This window comes from Folsomia candida, unplaced genomic scaffold (assembly GCF_002217175.1).
Source record: "Folsomia candida strain VU population unplaced genomic scaffold, ASM221717v1 Fcan01_Sc001, whole genome shotgun sequence".
Lineage (NCBI taxonomy): Eukaryota > Metazoa > Arthropoda > Collembola > Entomobryomorpha > Isotomidae > Folsomia > Folsomia candida.
Genome location: NW_019091193.1, coordinates 9,196,423 through 9,209,813, shown reverse-complemented (window position 1 = coordinate 9,209,813; position 13,391 = coordinate 9,196,423). Strand labels below are relative to the sequence as shown.

Genomic DNA, 13,391 nt, shown 5'->3' with positions numbered 1-13,391 from the left:
TATCGAATAAAAAGCAGGAACGAAAATCATAGAAATTTGCCAGTTATTAGGTTACGAATCATGAAAGGTATTATTTCAAGTGGCGTTGATGATGTCATTCTGCCCCGCTCGCTATGTTTGTGTTGGATTTGGATGACACATTCTCACAATAATCATCATCACACCTCCATTCATCATCAACTCTACCAACAATATTAACTCTTTCTTGCTACCAAGTCCAACAATTAAATCCGTTGCCACCAATTTCAGCCCTTGACCATAATCTGTACACAGTGGATTGACGAGCAGCGGATAACCCTGAAAGGTAGGTCAAACTTCGAGAGCGGAACGACGAAATCTTGTTTGTTTAAACTTAAAAGTGTTATGATTAATTTGTAATTTAATAAGTTCGTCTTTATGGTCTTTATGGGGGATTTACAACCCGCATCTGTACATTACATAATAAAGAGGGAGTGGTTAGGCAACAAACTTTCAGTTAAATAATTTAATTTAATTTCTACACCTGTATTTTAGGGCTGAAGACGTACGTTTGCCATATATTATTAACTGTTTATCAACACCACGTCATCCACAATATTAGTTGTTACTTGTTAGTGAGACTTTCATGTCACAAGCTATATAACGCCGACAAGTCCAGCTAATATTTGGATCTATATCCCATAGAAATTATGTCGACTACAAGTACACTTCAGGTAAGTTAATGAATTATTGAGCTTAATTGAAATGAATTGCAAATTTTTCTGGCGACTCATCAGTTCTGGTTTATGTATAATCTATAGAAAGCGATTGATCTCGTAACAAAAGCAACAGAAGAAGATAAAAATCAAAATTTCGAGGAAGCGCTACGATTGTATGAACATGGTGTAGAATATTTCCTGCATGCCATTAAGTGTAAGTGTAAATTCAAACTTGATAGTTATGATGGCTTAACCATTATGGCTAGCTTATAAGGTATACCATGATTAACGTGTTTTCAAATGCGTTGTTTTAGACGAGACACAAACCGATAAGTCGAAGGAAACGATTCGTCAAAAGTGTGTACAGTATTTGGACAGGTATGTACTTTTTTCCACTTTCAGATTTGATATTGAGATATGCACATGTTAAACTTTTTAACTTTGTCTAACAGAGCAGAAACCATCAAAAAATTTCTAAAAAACTCGAAGGGAAACAATAAAGGAAAACCGGTGAAAGAAGGTGGAACAACAAAGTAAGCATTAGTGATTCCACGTCATGTAATAATTTATTCGAATTCATTAACATGCAATATTGACGGATATTTTTAACATTTTAGAAAGAGTGGGGATAAAGATAGTGACAGCGACAGCGATGGAGATGACCCAGAAAAGAAAAAATTGCAGAACAAACTAGAAGGCGCAATTGTTGTAGAGAAACCAAATATAAAATGGTCTGATGTGATAGGGCTTGAGGGTGCAAAGGAAGCTTTGAAGGAAGCTGTGATTCTGCCTATTAAATTTCCACATTTGTTTACCGGAAAAAGGACCCCATGGAAGGGGATCTTATTGTTTGGCGTAAGTGACGATAGTTGTTGATAGGCTAACTATTTTGTTACAAATAACAATTATGTATGAATAAAATTTAAATACATTTTTACAGCCTCCCGGAACAGGAAAATCGTACTTGGCGAAAGCCGTCGCAACTGAAGCTAATAATTCAACCTTCTTCTCGGTATCGTCATCAGATCTTGTGTCCAAGTGGCTGGGAGAATCTGAAAAACTCGTCCGAAACCTGTTCGAACTTGCGAGAACCCACAAGCCGTCAATTATCTTCATTGATGAAATTGATTCTCTTTGCTCCTCCAGATCCGATAATGAATCGGAAAGCGCAAGAAGAATCAAAACAGAATTTCTTGTACAAATGCAAGGAGTTGGAAATGATACAGAAGGGATATTAGTACTTGGAGGTAATAAATTTGTGTACAAACCAAAATGTTTAGCTAAATATGTTTAATCACTTTATTATAATTCACAGCAACAAATATTCCATGGGTTTTGGATGCTGCCATTCGGAGAAGATTCGAAAAAAGGATTTACATACCACTTCCCGAAAGTTCGGCTCGAACCAATATGTTTCGTGTTAATTTGGGAAATACACCAAATAGCCTTACGGATGAAGATTTTAAATTGCTTGGATTGAAAACGGAGGGGTAATAACATAAAAAAACTGTCCATTGAGAATTAAAATACAGACGTTTAGAATAATTATGTAAGCTTGCCATAAATACAACCAATAATAATATTTAATAGTTATTCCGGAGCTGACATCAGCATTGTCGTCCGAGACGCACTAATGCAACCAGTGCGAAAAGTCCAGACGGCGACCCACTTTCGTAAAATCACGGGACCCTCCAGAGACAATCCTAACGTAATGGTGGACGATTTATTGTCTCCATGTTCTGCAGGCGTACCTGGAGCATTCGAAATGACTTGGCAAGATGTTCCTGGAGAAAAACTGGCAGAACCTCCAGTGACGATGGTAAATACAATTTGTTATTACTTCTGAATCAGTAGTGCTGATAGATTTATTAATATCGTTACACATGCAATAATTTGTACAGAGCGACATGCTAAAATCATTGTCCACGTCGAAGCCTACTGTAAACGATGAAGACTTGAAAAAGCTAACCAAATTCACCACTGATTTCGGACAAGAGGGATAAGTGGCGTGAATTTTATGATGACATAAGATGAAACCGTTAATATTAAAGATTATTCCTAATGATAATAATTATTCAGTTCCGTGCTTTATTACATTATTATATTATCATGCAGCGTAAATTTACATAGAATAATTGTAAATACCAACAACTATTTACCATATTATTCAAGCCTATATTAAAATCTTTTGGTATGCATTTAAAATATTGGAATTGTTTTTTAAACAACAATAAACTCAAAGCTGTCATGTTTCAGACATTATACATAAACAAAACAGGATAAATATATGGTGATGTAAAACTTTTATCATGATGAGCGAATAAGAGACAAACACGTATGCATTTTTATACTTTTATTATTATTAATTCAAATACGTTCAGTTCAACACAAAGACAGAAACCCATTGTCACATTCTAAATAAATCAACTTTTTAGATAAAGTTTTCAAACATAAAATATAAATTCATTCCAGTAATTAAAAACTTGCTTCAATGATTATTAATTATTTTACTACACGCCTAAAGATCCATTTAATTAGTATTAGCCGAGAAATATTTATGAAAGTACGATCATATCGATATACACGAAGGTGAATTTTAATTTTACATACGTTTGCAACATTCGAAATAGTTACGATCAATAATGTTACGCACACATTTTTACTGCCCTCCACCAACCGGGAATAGTGCATTCAAGATGGTTTCCAAGTCGCCATTCTTGGCCACGACAAGTCGAGACAACCATCCGTCCGCATTGGAGAAGCCCATCGCCAATAGTTGATTCAAAGTAGTCGTGCATCGAATATCCATTTCAGGAGAACCGTTTCCATATGATGGAGGCCCGCTGTTGGTCCCTAGTCCAGGCCCACCCGGGTTTGTGACGATAGGAATGTTTCTCACCATGGAATTCATGGCCTGGCTCACCCCACTCAAAAGTTGTTGAAGCTGTGGAGGATTTAGACCAGGATACAAGCGTCCAGTAGGTGTTTGCGCAGGTGGAACAATTCCAGTAGTAGTAGTTGTTGTTGCAGTTGTTGCAGGAGTACTAGATTGACCATTCGAAATGGTAGCAGCAGCAGGTGGGGGTCCAAAAATCGATGATTCATTTTGTTGTGCTCCCACAGATCCAGGAGCCTTAAATACAAAACAATTCGCATTTTAAAAATAAGTACATGAATATTGATAATAATTATTATGTCTATTAATTAAAATATAATGCAAAATTCTGTATAACTTAAAAACTATTATGACGTACCCTGTCAGTATCCAAAAGAGTCCATCCAGAAGAATCTGCATCCAAGTCCATGTTCACAGACTGAGCAGCAGAGACTTCTTCTGGAGCCGAAGGAGCAGAAGCTACCACTGGTTCAATTCCTTGTCCACTCAAATGAAGTTGTTGCATGTGGGCAGCCAAATTAGTTTGTGGAACACCAACACCTTCATTTGTTGTTGACTGTTGCTCCTGACCTTCATTCGCTGATTCAGTACCATGTGTTGCGTTTTCTGCAGTGTTACCAGTAGGTGTGGCCATGGGCTGAGAAGTAGTAGAGTTTCCAGGCTCAGTCCTTGGTTGACCACGGTTTCCATAATTGTCATACAATTCAACAACATCAATTGGGATTCCTTGTAAAGCAAACAGGCAGCAATTAATATTACAAAGTTATTGTTAAGCATTAGACGAATTTTTTCTCTATGAACTTACCAAATGCATTCAAGAATTCCTGAATTTGAGAAGCTGCTGAAGTAAAGTCGAAAGCTTGTTGTTGTTGTGCTTCAGAACTTCCTCGCGGCTCGGAATCATGTCCTGAAAATCCTGCTGCCGCTGCTGCTGCGCCAGTTGCAGCCTGTGTAGCCGACTTTGCATATGCTTCAGCTGATCTTCGGTGCTGATAAGCCATCTTCTTCATGCACTTGGCCCACTTCTTCATTCCCTTCCGGCCCAAACCATAAGGGCAATCATTGGGACCCTTGGGGTCCTCAGGACCACTATCGCCTTCCGAGTCTCTACCACTGGCATGTCCTGCCCGTCTGTGGCATCCTCTATCGCGATGATGCCAATGGTGACGACCTTGAGTTTCAAATGGAAACCCAACTCCAAACAGGCCTGCACTGCCGCCACCACCACCATGATGCCGTCCAAATCCAATTCCAGTGGTGCCCAGAAAACGCTACGAAAACAAGGGATATATATAACTTGGTAACACAACAATACTTCTTCATGCTAATAATTTCATAAACCACTTACTTGCATAGCACCCCTCGTCTGCTCCGGAAATGCGATTCTCATCATTACATGACCTGGATGATTACCCTTTCGTTCACAAGTGGTGCACAGGTCAAAGTCAACGCATTCCATGCACTTGTATCGAAATCCACGAATTTCACCGCTACAGACATCACAAGTAACTCCAGGGTGTGCCATCGTATGCATAAAAATTGGTTGTTCTGTCCCGTTGTTTGATTGTCCTCCATTTGCGCCATTTTGTGGTGTCGGAGTCACTGGCGTCTGATTTTGTCCTCCATTCTGATCTCGAGGACCATCGCCAAAATGTCCGAAATCCATTTTAGTTATTGACTATAGGAAAACAAATTGCAGTAGCAGTTAAAATCAATCACAACTGTTAACTGTACTTTAAGTTTTTTTAGCTAAAATTGATTCACAAACCGAAAAAAATTAATAATACACACAGTGGAATGAATAAAGTTGAATGATAGTGCTTCCACAGATCTGGAATAGAACTGACACTGAGTTCAAGCAATGGAACCTTATTTATGAACCAAACTTGCTAACTCATTGTTGCAAACGTTGCGTTATGAATAAGAGAAATGACTTGCGACTTTTAGAAAGGGGCCGTCCATAAATTACGTAACGCAAGAGGGGGGGAGGGGGGGTCATGGGAAGAGCGTTACGAATTGTTATGTAGGGGGAGGGGGGTATAACAAATTTGTTACGTAACGCATTTCATGAACGCGATTAAAAATCGGATTGAACTGATGTCATCCAGAAGGTTTCAGTGTTCGCATGTAAATATACGTTTTTCATTATGGTGCGCACATTAAAAGAATAGTACAATGCTTGCCTACTTGTAAACCATCATTCCTCCACAGTGACCTTGGAGGGCGATGGTGTGACGTATGTAAGTTCCACGATTAATTGAGCCTTACATTTAAGATGAGAATTTGATCGGAATTTGTCGATCACCTGAGCCCGAACGAGGTCACTCAAGAATTGTACTCTTCCTTTATTGGTCGCACCATAGTTTTCCAGGTGCAACTTGACAAAAGGTTCCATTGTGAGTCTTGGTAAAAGTTTAGAGACCTGTAAGAATTACAATTTCCATTTCTTGTCGAATATGATTGCGGTTGTTCTTGAACAAGAAATTTACAAAATTCTAATTTATCTAGCAATTTAAAATAAATAGAAGCAATAAAAGCGACACTTGTTTACACAACCTGGAACAATTGGAAATTTTGCAAGTGACTATTAAAGAAATTACCTGCGGTGAAATCAAATTTACGTTACGTTACGAAGGGGGAGGGGGGGGGGTAGTCGAGAAGCGTTACGATGCCGTTACGATGGGGGAGGGGGGGTTTAAAAAATGACGATTTTTGCGTTACGTAATTTATGGACGGCCCCAAAGGGAAACAATCTTACTCATGATGATGGAAGCATTTGAGCAAGCTCAAACCCACCTCAGCATAAAGAGATAGCATAATACAATTTTTGGGTGAGAAAATTGCACCATCAGCCGAATGTAAAACAACCCATTAAATAAGAATACGCCAAGGAGCTATCAGTTAGTAACCAGCAAGTTATTCTATGGTGATGGTGCACGTAGTATATGCAGTACAAAACCTTGGCATGATGAGTATGACTCATCCAGCTGATGACCATCACCATAATATTACGTTCGTTATTAGCCAACCAAACATGCCCGCTTGTATATTATGCTGCCAATATATGCAAATAGAATGAACCTTATTTAACCTGGTTATCATGATGACTCATTCGACACTCGAATGTTCTGGGCCCTTCGACAACTTTTACACGAAATCGTATTATATCTTGCAGTACTCAGATAATATTGTCAACTACCAATGATGCTGAAATTAAACCCTGCTGGTTAACCAGTATATCTTTGGCAAAATAATGGATTAAAACGAAAATAATTAGCCGAATTTTGAATTATGGAAGGATATATATATATTATATATTTACACACATGCTGCCTTTAATAATACTAAATCAGTCATAGTATCGTTAGTGCATAGTTAGTTCGTAGTTATTAATATTATTATTATAGATGTACATGTTGCCTATCTATATGGAATATATGCTGTCGATGCTAATTTAATTTTGTACAACGTTTTAAGACTCTTTTAAGTATAATGAATCAGATACGAAATACGAATTCAAATTTATATACTGCTGAATAAATTGCTCACCTGTTCCTTGTATAGACTTGATTTCTTTTATATCATCTGTCAAACCTCACAATCTGACTGGTTTTCGAAATTCAATCAAATTATAAAACGTCAAAAAGAATGTTCTTTTGCGTCGTGACTTTGCGCAGTGTAAACAACTGGCAGCTGATTTTGGTCAGACGAGGAGAAACCTGAGATCTTCTCTGCGGGAAACGCAAACTTGCTCACTTGTTGTTTCCCTAATTTCAATAGTTTGTGATTTGTTTGTTGTTGTACTTCAAAATTTCCAACTCTGGGATCTTTTCTTCTAAAATTGTACAATTTTAAGGAACTCTCTTGAACACAATCAACGTACTTAATCGTCCGTCATGAGCAGTGCTAATTATTTAAGCAGCGGCTGAGGCGAGTAGTAGATAGCAATTTGTTGACAAATGCAATATAATTTAATAAATGTTTAATTATCTTTCACAATACATCATAAACTGTTTGTCTATACTTTGATTGTGCATATTTTATTATAAAACACATGCATTTGTGTAATTACAATTCAAATAATCTTCTCATTTAGGCTAATTCAACTTTGGAAGAATGAATTGGTTATTAAATTGAAAAATAAGACAACGGTTTGTTCGGAACAATACCAATGGAAGCGGCGGCGGCAGCAGCAACAACCACTATCAGTGCTCGAACAAGTAGGTTAAGTGCTGAAGGGGTCGGTGCTCGGGTGATACGAGGAATTGACTGGAAATGGGGGAAACAAGTAATTCAAATTCTATGTAATGGCCGTTTATATTTTATTCTTTATTTCCTATTATTGCTTTGTAGGACGGCGGAGAGGGTCACATAGGAACGATACGAAATTTTGAATCTCCAGAAGAGGTACTTATCCAAGTTTTGTATAAATTAGAGTAAAAATAAAATCGTGATAAAGTTAATAATGTCTGAAAATTGAAGGTTGTGGTCGTCTGGGATAATGGAACTGCAGCAAACTATCGATGTGCTGTTGCATTTGACCTCAGAATTTTGGACAGTGCTCCTACAGGTGCATTAAAATTGTTTAAAAATACAGATAATTAATCATAAATTATCGTGCTTAATGTATAATTATATCATTTAGGTATAAAGCATGAAGGAACAATGTGTGACACTTGTAGACAGCAGCCAATTTTTGGAATCCGATGGAAATGCGCAGGTATAAAGAATATAGACATATTTCGTGCATGAAAACCGGTCACATATATAAGAACAAAGTGTAAATGATACGTTATATTTTTAAATCACCAAATCAGAGTGTTCCAACTATGATCTCTGTTCCGTCTGTTATCATGCTGATAAACATTCTTTGCGACATCGATTCTCTAGAATTACAACCCCAGAGAGCGGAAGGTGATGTTCTATAATAACCTTAAATATTCAAAACCAGTGTTTAACTAATATTTTTCACACTTTATGTAGAGCTTTGGTTGAACCTCGTCGAAAGAGCAAAAAAATTGCTGTACGGGGTTTATTTCCTGGGGCTCGTGTTGTGCGTGGGGTATGCAGCTCTCTTTTTCATTCATCTTCTATCAAAATAAACCAAGTAAAGATATGTTAGGTATAATACTCAATTTTTTTGCAGGTGGATTGGGCATGGGATGAACAAGGTAAATTTTTAAAAAATGTCAGCAAAATGAAGACATTTCGGATAATTCTTATGGAGCCTATAGTATGTTTTTGCCCATTTTCAAGTTCAATGTTATCTTAACGTAACATTGAAGTCATGTAACGAACCCTTATGTGTTAGTAGATAGATGGATTTATTTATTTCTCATCTGATATGGCCGAGGCCCTCATCATTACAAATTACAGAGTTGTACATATGTGCAAATGTAGATAACCAAATAGGTAGGTAGTCAGAGGAATGGAGGAAAAACCTAACTATGGTGGAGAGTTAGGAAAACCTCCATCACCTCTGGGAATGTGGCCCAGAGGTCCATTCGGCTCTGACTACCTGGACACCAGATAGGACAATGAATGATAGAGATCATAGGTAGATTCCATGAGATAGTGGTGATATCCAAATGAGGACGGCGTCGTGACGGCGGAAGCATGATGAGTGAAGGTTGTTGGGCGGGGCGTCCACGGACCACGAACTACCTTAGCACCCTCTCGGGCACGGGCTACGTGTCCCCTTCACGGTCACACAGTGTGACCAGGGCCGAGTGACACTACCCACTTGCCCCTTCACCCCTCACAGCACAACCGGGTCATGGGACCCCCGTAGGCCCGACTACGCTGCCCACCGCCATGCACGACCCCGTCCTCACTCTTCCACCAACCACCCCCCACAGTCACCACCCCGACATACCAAACAATGACCTACCTGGGGGAGTCCTCCATGGCGTAGATCCTCCCGTGCACTGGGTCCGGCGAATCCATCTTCGCCTGATGGCTCAGCTTGTCGTTGCTGGGACGGGTGTGGCAGGGGGTGTCACCAGGCACGCAGGTGGGGGTGTGAGTGGACGAGGCTCACATGGCGAAAAGCCTGGGACACACTTCACTTGCCCTGGCACACCCGCGACCCAGATGGAAGAGAGAGAATCCAGTTGCAGAGCGAGAGAGAGACACGTCGTGCACGGTTGGAAGCCAAGGAGGATCTCCTTATGTTAGTAAGATCCAGTAAAAGAGCATAATGACCAAAATATAGGTGCAGTAAGGCATGCCTTTATTTTAAGTTTTAATGCGTTTCGAAAGGTTAGGGTATTTTGGTTTGTCGCAGTGATGTACTAAATGTAATTGTGAATGAAATAGATGGTGGAAATGGTCGACGAGGAAAACTGACTGAAATCCAAGGTAAGATAAAATCGCTACTCCATTAAATTTACTTCATTGGATCCACATATATTTTCTGAATGCACTTATAATGTCCCTAGACTGGTCTGCAACCAGCCCTAGATCTGCTGCATATGTAATATGGGACACTGGAGCAAAAAATTTGTATAGAGTCGGATTCGAGGGAATGGTAACTACAGTACATACTTAAATATTTCGATAAAAATAAATTATTTTAACAGTATGCGTTTACATAATAACAGGCAGATTTAAAAGTTGTGAATGACGCAAAGGGGGGTACAGTTTACCGAGACCATCTTCCGCTTTTGGGTATTTATAAAAGTTATTAGTTATAACTATAACTTATAGTTATAGCTATAATTGTCTAATCATTGTTCTAGGTGGAGAAGGTCCAAGAAGTAGTATTCAAAGGATTCAAGTTAACGATCAGGTTTGAGGAGCAGTTGTATTATTAATTATTACGCATTTTGGTTGTGACTAGTTTTAGCCCGAACCAGGGAATATGTACATAATGATCATGCCTGTCCGTATAACTTCTTGCGTATAACGTCTTGAAAAGCTAAAATTTTACACATAGATCTCTAATCATTTCTCATGAAAGAATATAAGCTTAAATGTGAACAAAATGTCACCAGAATTACCCTAGCCGGTGACCCACACCTATTTCTACAAGTTACCATATTCAACAGAAACTTTGCATGTAGGCTAACAGTTTTTTTTTGAGTAACAAATGCAACTTTGGAATTTCGAAAAAATGCATTATCCTGGTTCGGGTTATGTAAAAGTTGTACTGATGGGTTTTTAATATCTTGTTTGGTTTGCTTACTTTAGGTCAACATTAACTTGGGTAAGTTTAAAATAAAATTTTTTGTATGGAGAGAGTATAAATATCCCATTTCTGTGTTTCCTGTTTGGGTCCCCTGTGATACAATTTTTTTTGTTCTAGAAATTGATGTCGTGCAGAGGTAAGCTATTATTGATCAGCATCGAATAAATTGCATTAGGTTTATGTACTATGTATCATCAGTGTGACAACTTACATAATTATTTGCTCACTCTTTTAAAAGCCTGCAACATGGACATGGGGGATGGACAGATGGAATGTATGAGTGCCTTGGCACAACAGGGACGGTTGTTGGGATTGACGAGGATAGAGATATCGTTGTGGCGTATCCTTCTGGAAATAGGCAAGTTGGATAGCCATCATCCAATGGTTGTATGTTTTATTGTACATATTGATCAATGACCGAGTCTACTTGTTTGGTGGTTTTAGTTAAAAATTTATTTTTGTTATTTGCCATTTAATCTAAGCTTGAAATTTCTAATTAATTTTTTCAGATGGACTTTCAATCCAGCAGGCAAAGAATTAATGAAAATCTAAAAATTTGAAGTTCACTGTTTTACTATTAAATTTTATTGGTATTAGTTCTGACGAAAGCCATAGCCACACCTTGTACAAGTATTGGTGCTGCTAGCAATGAAGCATCTTCATCATCCGAACCAACCAGTGATACTAGAGAAATTTCCAGTTGTGGATTTACTGTTGGAGATCTAGTACAAATATGTGCAGATTTGGAACGTATGAAAATTTTACAACGTGGACATGGAGAGTGGGCGGATGCAATGCTACCTGTAAGTTTGGTTTGTTATGGTTGGCTGTACCGTTTTTGGAAAACCTGGTTTTTAAGTAAGGAGATTTGAAATGCAATGTCGTCCAAGTAATTGACTTCGTTGTATTTTAATAGCATTGCTTCATACGTCTCCAAAATAAATCATGTTTGCTCTCTGAGTGTTCTTGCCGTGGTGTTTGTTGTTATTCAACACTGGTCAATGCAAGTCTACCTCGTTCTCAAGCTTACATTTATCTACATACTTATAATATTTAATTTAGTCTTGGTACGCTATTTCTATATGAATAATCTCTATGTATTCTTATTTCATTACAGACCTTGGGCCGCATCGGCCGGTAAGTAAAAACTTTTTTTATAACTTTTAATGCATTTTCTATATTCTTTGGTAAAGCAGATTGAATCAGGTTTTTCTTTGATTTTTTTATAGTGTGCAGCAAATTTACCATGATAATGATCTAAAAGTTGAAGTATGTGGAACTTGTTGGACATATAATCCTGCAGGTTTGTGCATAAAAGCTTTTGTAGTTTCATGTTCATTAACAATTTGTTACAAATTCATTATGTTTTTTTCTGCAGCTGTCACCAAAGTTGCGTCATCTGATGGATCCTTACCAGGATCATCCAGTGGAGGTCTGCATAATAAATTAAATTTTGTAGCTATTGATGGATGTCTTGACCATAATATCAATGGGTTTGCTGTTGGATTTTGTAAGACAAATATTCCCGATAAAAACTAAAATTTTAAAAACGCTATCCATTTTATAAACTTACAAATTTCAGTTTATATATCATATACATCGTAAGGTATCCCAATGTAATCCTATGGTCAAGACGTGTTATCCACTAGCACCCTAATTTGAATAGAGTTAAATAATGATAGGGGCAAGATAATGGGGTAACAAAATCGGGTCCTCTTAAAGAAACTTAAAATATCACGATTTTTACCCCAGTTCGATTAAGAAGTTACAATTCCACCAAAAGTAATTAATTCTTTAAAATAATCAATTATTTTTTAGAACGGCTGAGTGCCCTACTCAAAAAACTTTTCGAGAATCATGTTACTGGAGATGTAACAGAAGAATTTGTCAAGGCTTCGGCTAACGGGGATTTCCAAAAGTGTGAAGAGGTACAGTCTAACATTATCTACTCTATACGTATATATTTATGTAGTCTACTCTCTACAATTTGTAACCCATGTTGCTATCATGTAGTTGCTTAAACGTGGAGACTGTGAAGTAAATTGCACTTTCTCTGGACACACGGCAATGCAAGCAGCCAGTCAAAATGGTCATCTGGATGTGATTAGAATCCTTCTAAATCGTAATTTTAAAATACTAAAGTTGTTATTGCTATATAATTTGATCATTTGATAAATTATTAATAACGTTTTTATGTAATCAGATGGAGCTGATCCTGAAGTTGAGGACAAGGATGGAGATCGCGCAGGTAATTTGCTTGACTTACTGTGATTTGTTGTGTGTATTAATAAGTAGATCGTACATACATACATGTTTCTAATATATGTATCAGTTCATCACGCTGCTTTTGGTGACGAGCCTCTTGTAATTGAAATGATGGCTCAATCTGGGGCAGACCTAAATGCGCGTAATAAACGTCGACAAACAGCGCTGCATATTGGTGTCAACAAAGGCCATTTAGGCGTGGTTAGGACACTCCTTCGACTTGGCTGTCACCCTTCTCTACAGGTAAATTTAAAAAGATTTTAATATGTACACAAGATGGGGGGTTTCGGGCGTAAAACAATTCTCCAACACCAAAACATTTCCCCATTCAAATTGACAAGTTACCTAAATATATTTGGATCAG

The 13,391-nt window shown here is 37.9% G+C and overlaps 3 protein-coding genes across 8 annotated transcripts in view; 2 read left to right on the top strand and 1 right to left on the bottom strand.

Annotated features, from left to right (window-relative positions):
• Positions 1-130: 130 nt before the first annotated feature.
• Positions 131-3,162, top strand: LOC110859566 (vacuolar protein sorting-associated protein 4A). 2 transcript variants are annotated; one of them, XM_035853398.1, is made up of 10 exons: positions 131-304; positions 664-692; positions 780-891; positions 992-1,055; positions 1,130-1,210; positions 1,295-1,532; positions 1,618-1,924; positions 1,993-2,167; positions 2,268-2,496; positions 2,579-3,162. In XM_035853398.1, exons 2-10 carry the CDS (start codon positions 669-671, stop codon positions 2,678-2,680), a joined length of 1,332 nt encoding a protein of 443 aa, XP_035709291.1. In that variant the 5' UTR covers positions 131-304; positions 664-668; the 3' UTR covers positions 2,681-3,162. The 2 variants fall into 2 exon arrangements, with proteins under 2 accessions (XP_035709291.1, XP_021964226.1); XM_022108534.2 differs by having other exon boundaries at positions 514-692.
• On the bottom strand, positions 3,016-7,260 carry LOC110859551 (protein ref(2)P). 2 transcript variants are annotated; one of them, XM_022108520.2, is made up of 5 exons: positions 7,123-7,260; positions 4,922-5,251; positions 4,379-4,844; positions 3,932-4,299; positions 3,016-3,810 (listed from the first exon to the last, which is right to left on the bottom strand). In XM_022108520.2, the coding sequence occupies exons 2-5, from the start codon at positions 5,237-5,239 to the stop codon at positions 3,337-3,339; spliced, it is 1,626 nt and encodes a 541-aa protein (XP_021964212.1). In that variant the 5' UTR covers positions 5,240-5,251; positions 7,123-7,260; the 3' UTR covers positions 3,016-3,336. The 2 variants fall into 2 exon arrangements, with proteins under 2 accessions (XP_021964212.1, XP_021964219.1); XM_022108527.2 differs by lacking the exon at positions 7,123-7,260 and adding an exon at positions 5,342-5,495.
• A 68-nt stretch (positions 7,261-7,328) lies between these two features.
• Positions 7,329-13,391, top strand: part of LOC110859524 (E3 ubiquitin-protein ligase MIB1) — a 53,962-nt gene continuing 47,899 nt past the window's right edge. For 2 of the 4 annotated variants that reach the window (XM_035853355.1, XM_022108489.2), the window contains exons 1-24: positions 7,329-7,503; positions 7,670-7,861; positions 7,927-7,980; positions 8,056-8,143; positions 8,219-8,293; positions 8,391-8,487; positions 8,557-8,635; positions 8,720-8,744; positions 9,892-9,933; positions 10,014-10,102; positions 10,176-10,242; positions 10,314-10,363; positions 10,765-10,780; positions 10,880-10,898; positions 11,001-11,120; positions 11,272-11,291; positions 11,360-11,565; positions 11,880-11,899; positions 11,992-12,065; positions 12,141-12,194; positions 12,581-12,690; positions 12,776-12,884; positions 12,966-13,010; positions 13,095-13,270. In XM_035853355.1, coding sequence (XP_035709248.1) covers positions 7,745-7,861; positions 7,927-7,980; positions 8,056-8,143; positions 8,219-8,293; positions 8,391-8,487; positions 8,557-8,635; positions 8,720-8,744; positions 9,892-9,933; positions 10,014-10,102; positions 10,176-10,242; positions 10,314-10,363; positions 10,765-10,780; positions 10,880-10,898; positions 11,001-11,120; positions 11,272-11,291; positions 11,360-11,565; positions 11,880-11,899; positions 11,992-12,065; positions 12,141-12,194; positions 12,581-12,690; positions 12,776-12,884; positions 12,966-13,010; positions 13,095-13,270 — 1,752 coding nt within the window. In that variant the 5' untranslated portion in view covers positions 7,329-7,503; positions 7,670-7,744. Of the gene's footprint in view, positions 7,504-7,669; positions 7,862-7,926; positions 7,981-8,055; positions 8,144-8,218; positions 8,294-8,390; positions 8,488-8,556; positions 8,636-8,719; positions 8,745-9,579; positions 9,750-9,891; positions 9,934-10,013; positions 10,103-10,175; positions 10,243-10,313; positions 10,364-10,764; positions 10,781-10,879; positions 10,899-11,000; positions 11,121-11,271; positions 11,292-11,359; positions 11,566-11,879; positions 11,900-11,991; positions 12,066-12,140; positions 12,195-12,580; positions 12,691-12,775; positions 12,885-12,965; positions 13,011-13,094; positions 13,271-13,391 lie in introns of those variants that run through there. The other 2 variants (XM_022108512.2, XM_022108503.2) reach the window with 2 other exon arrangements.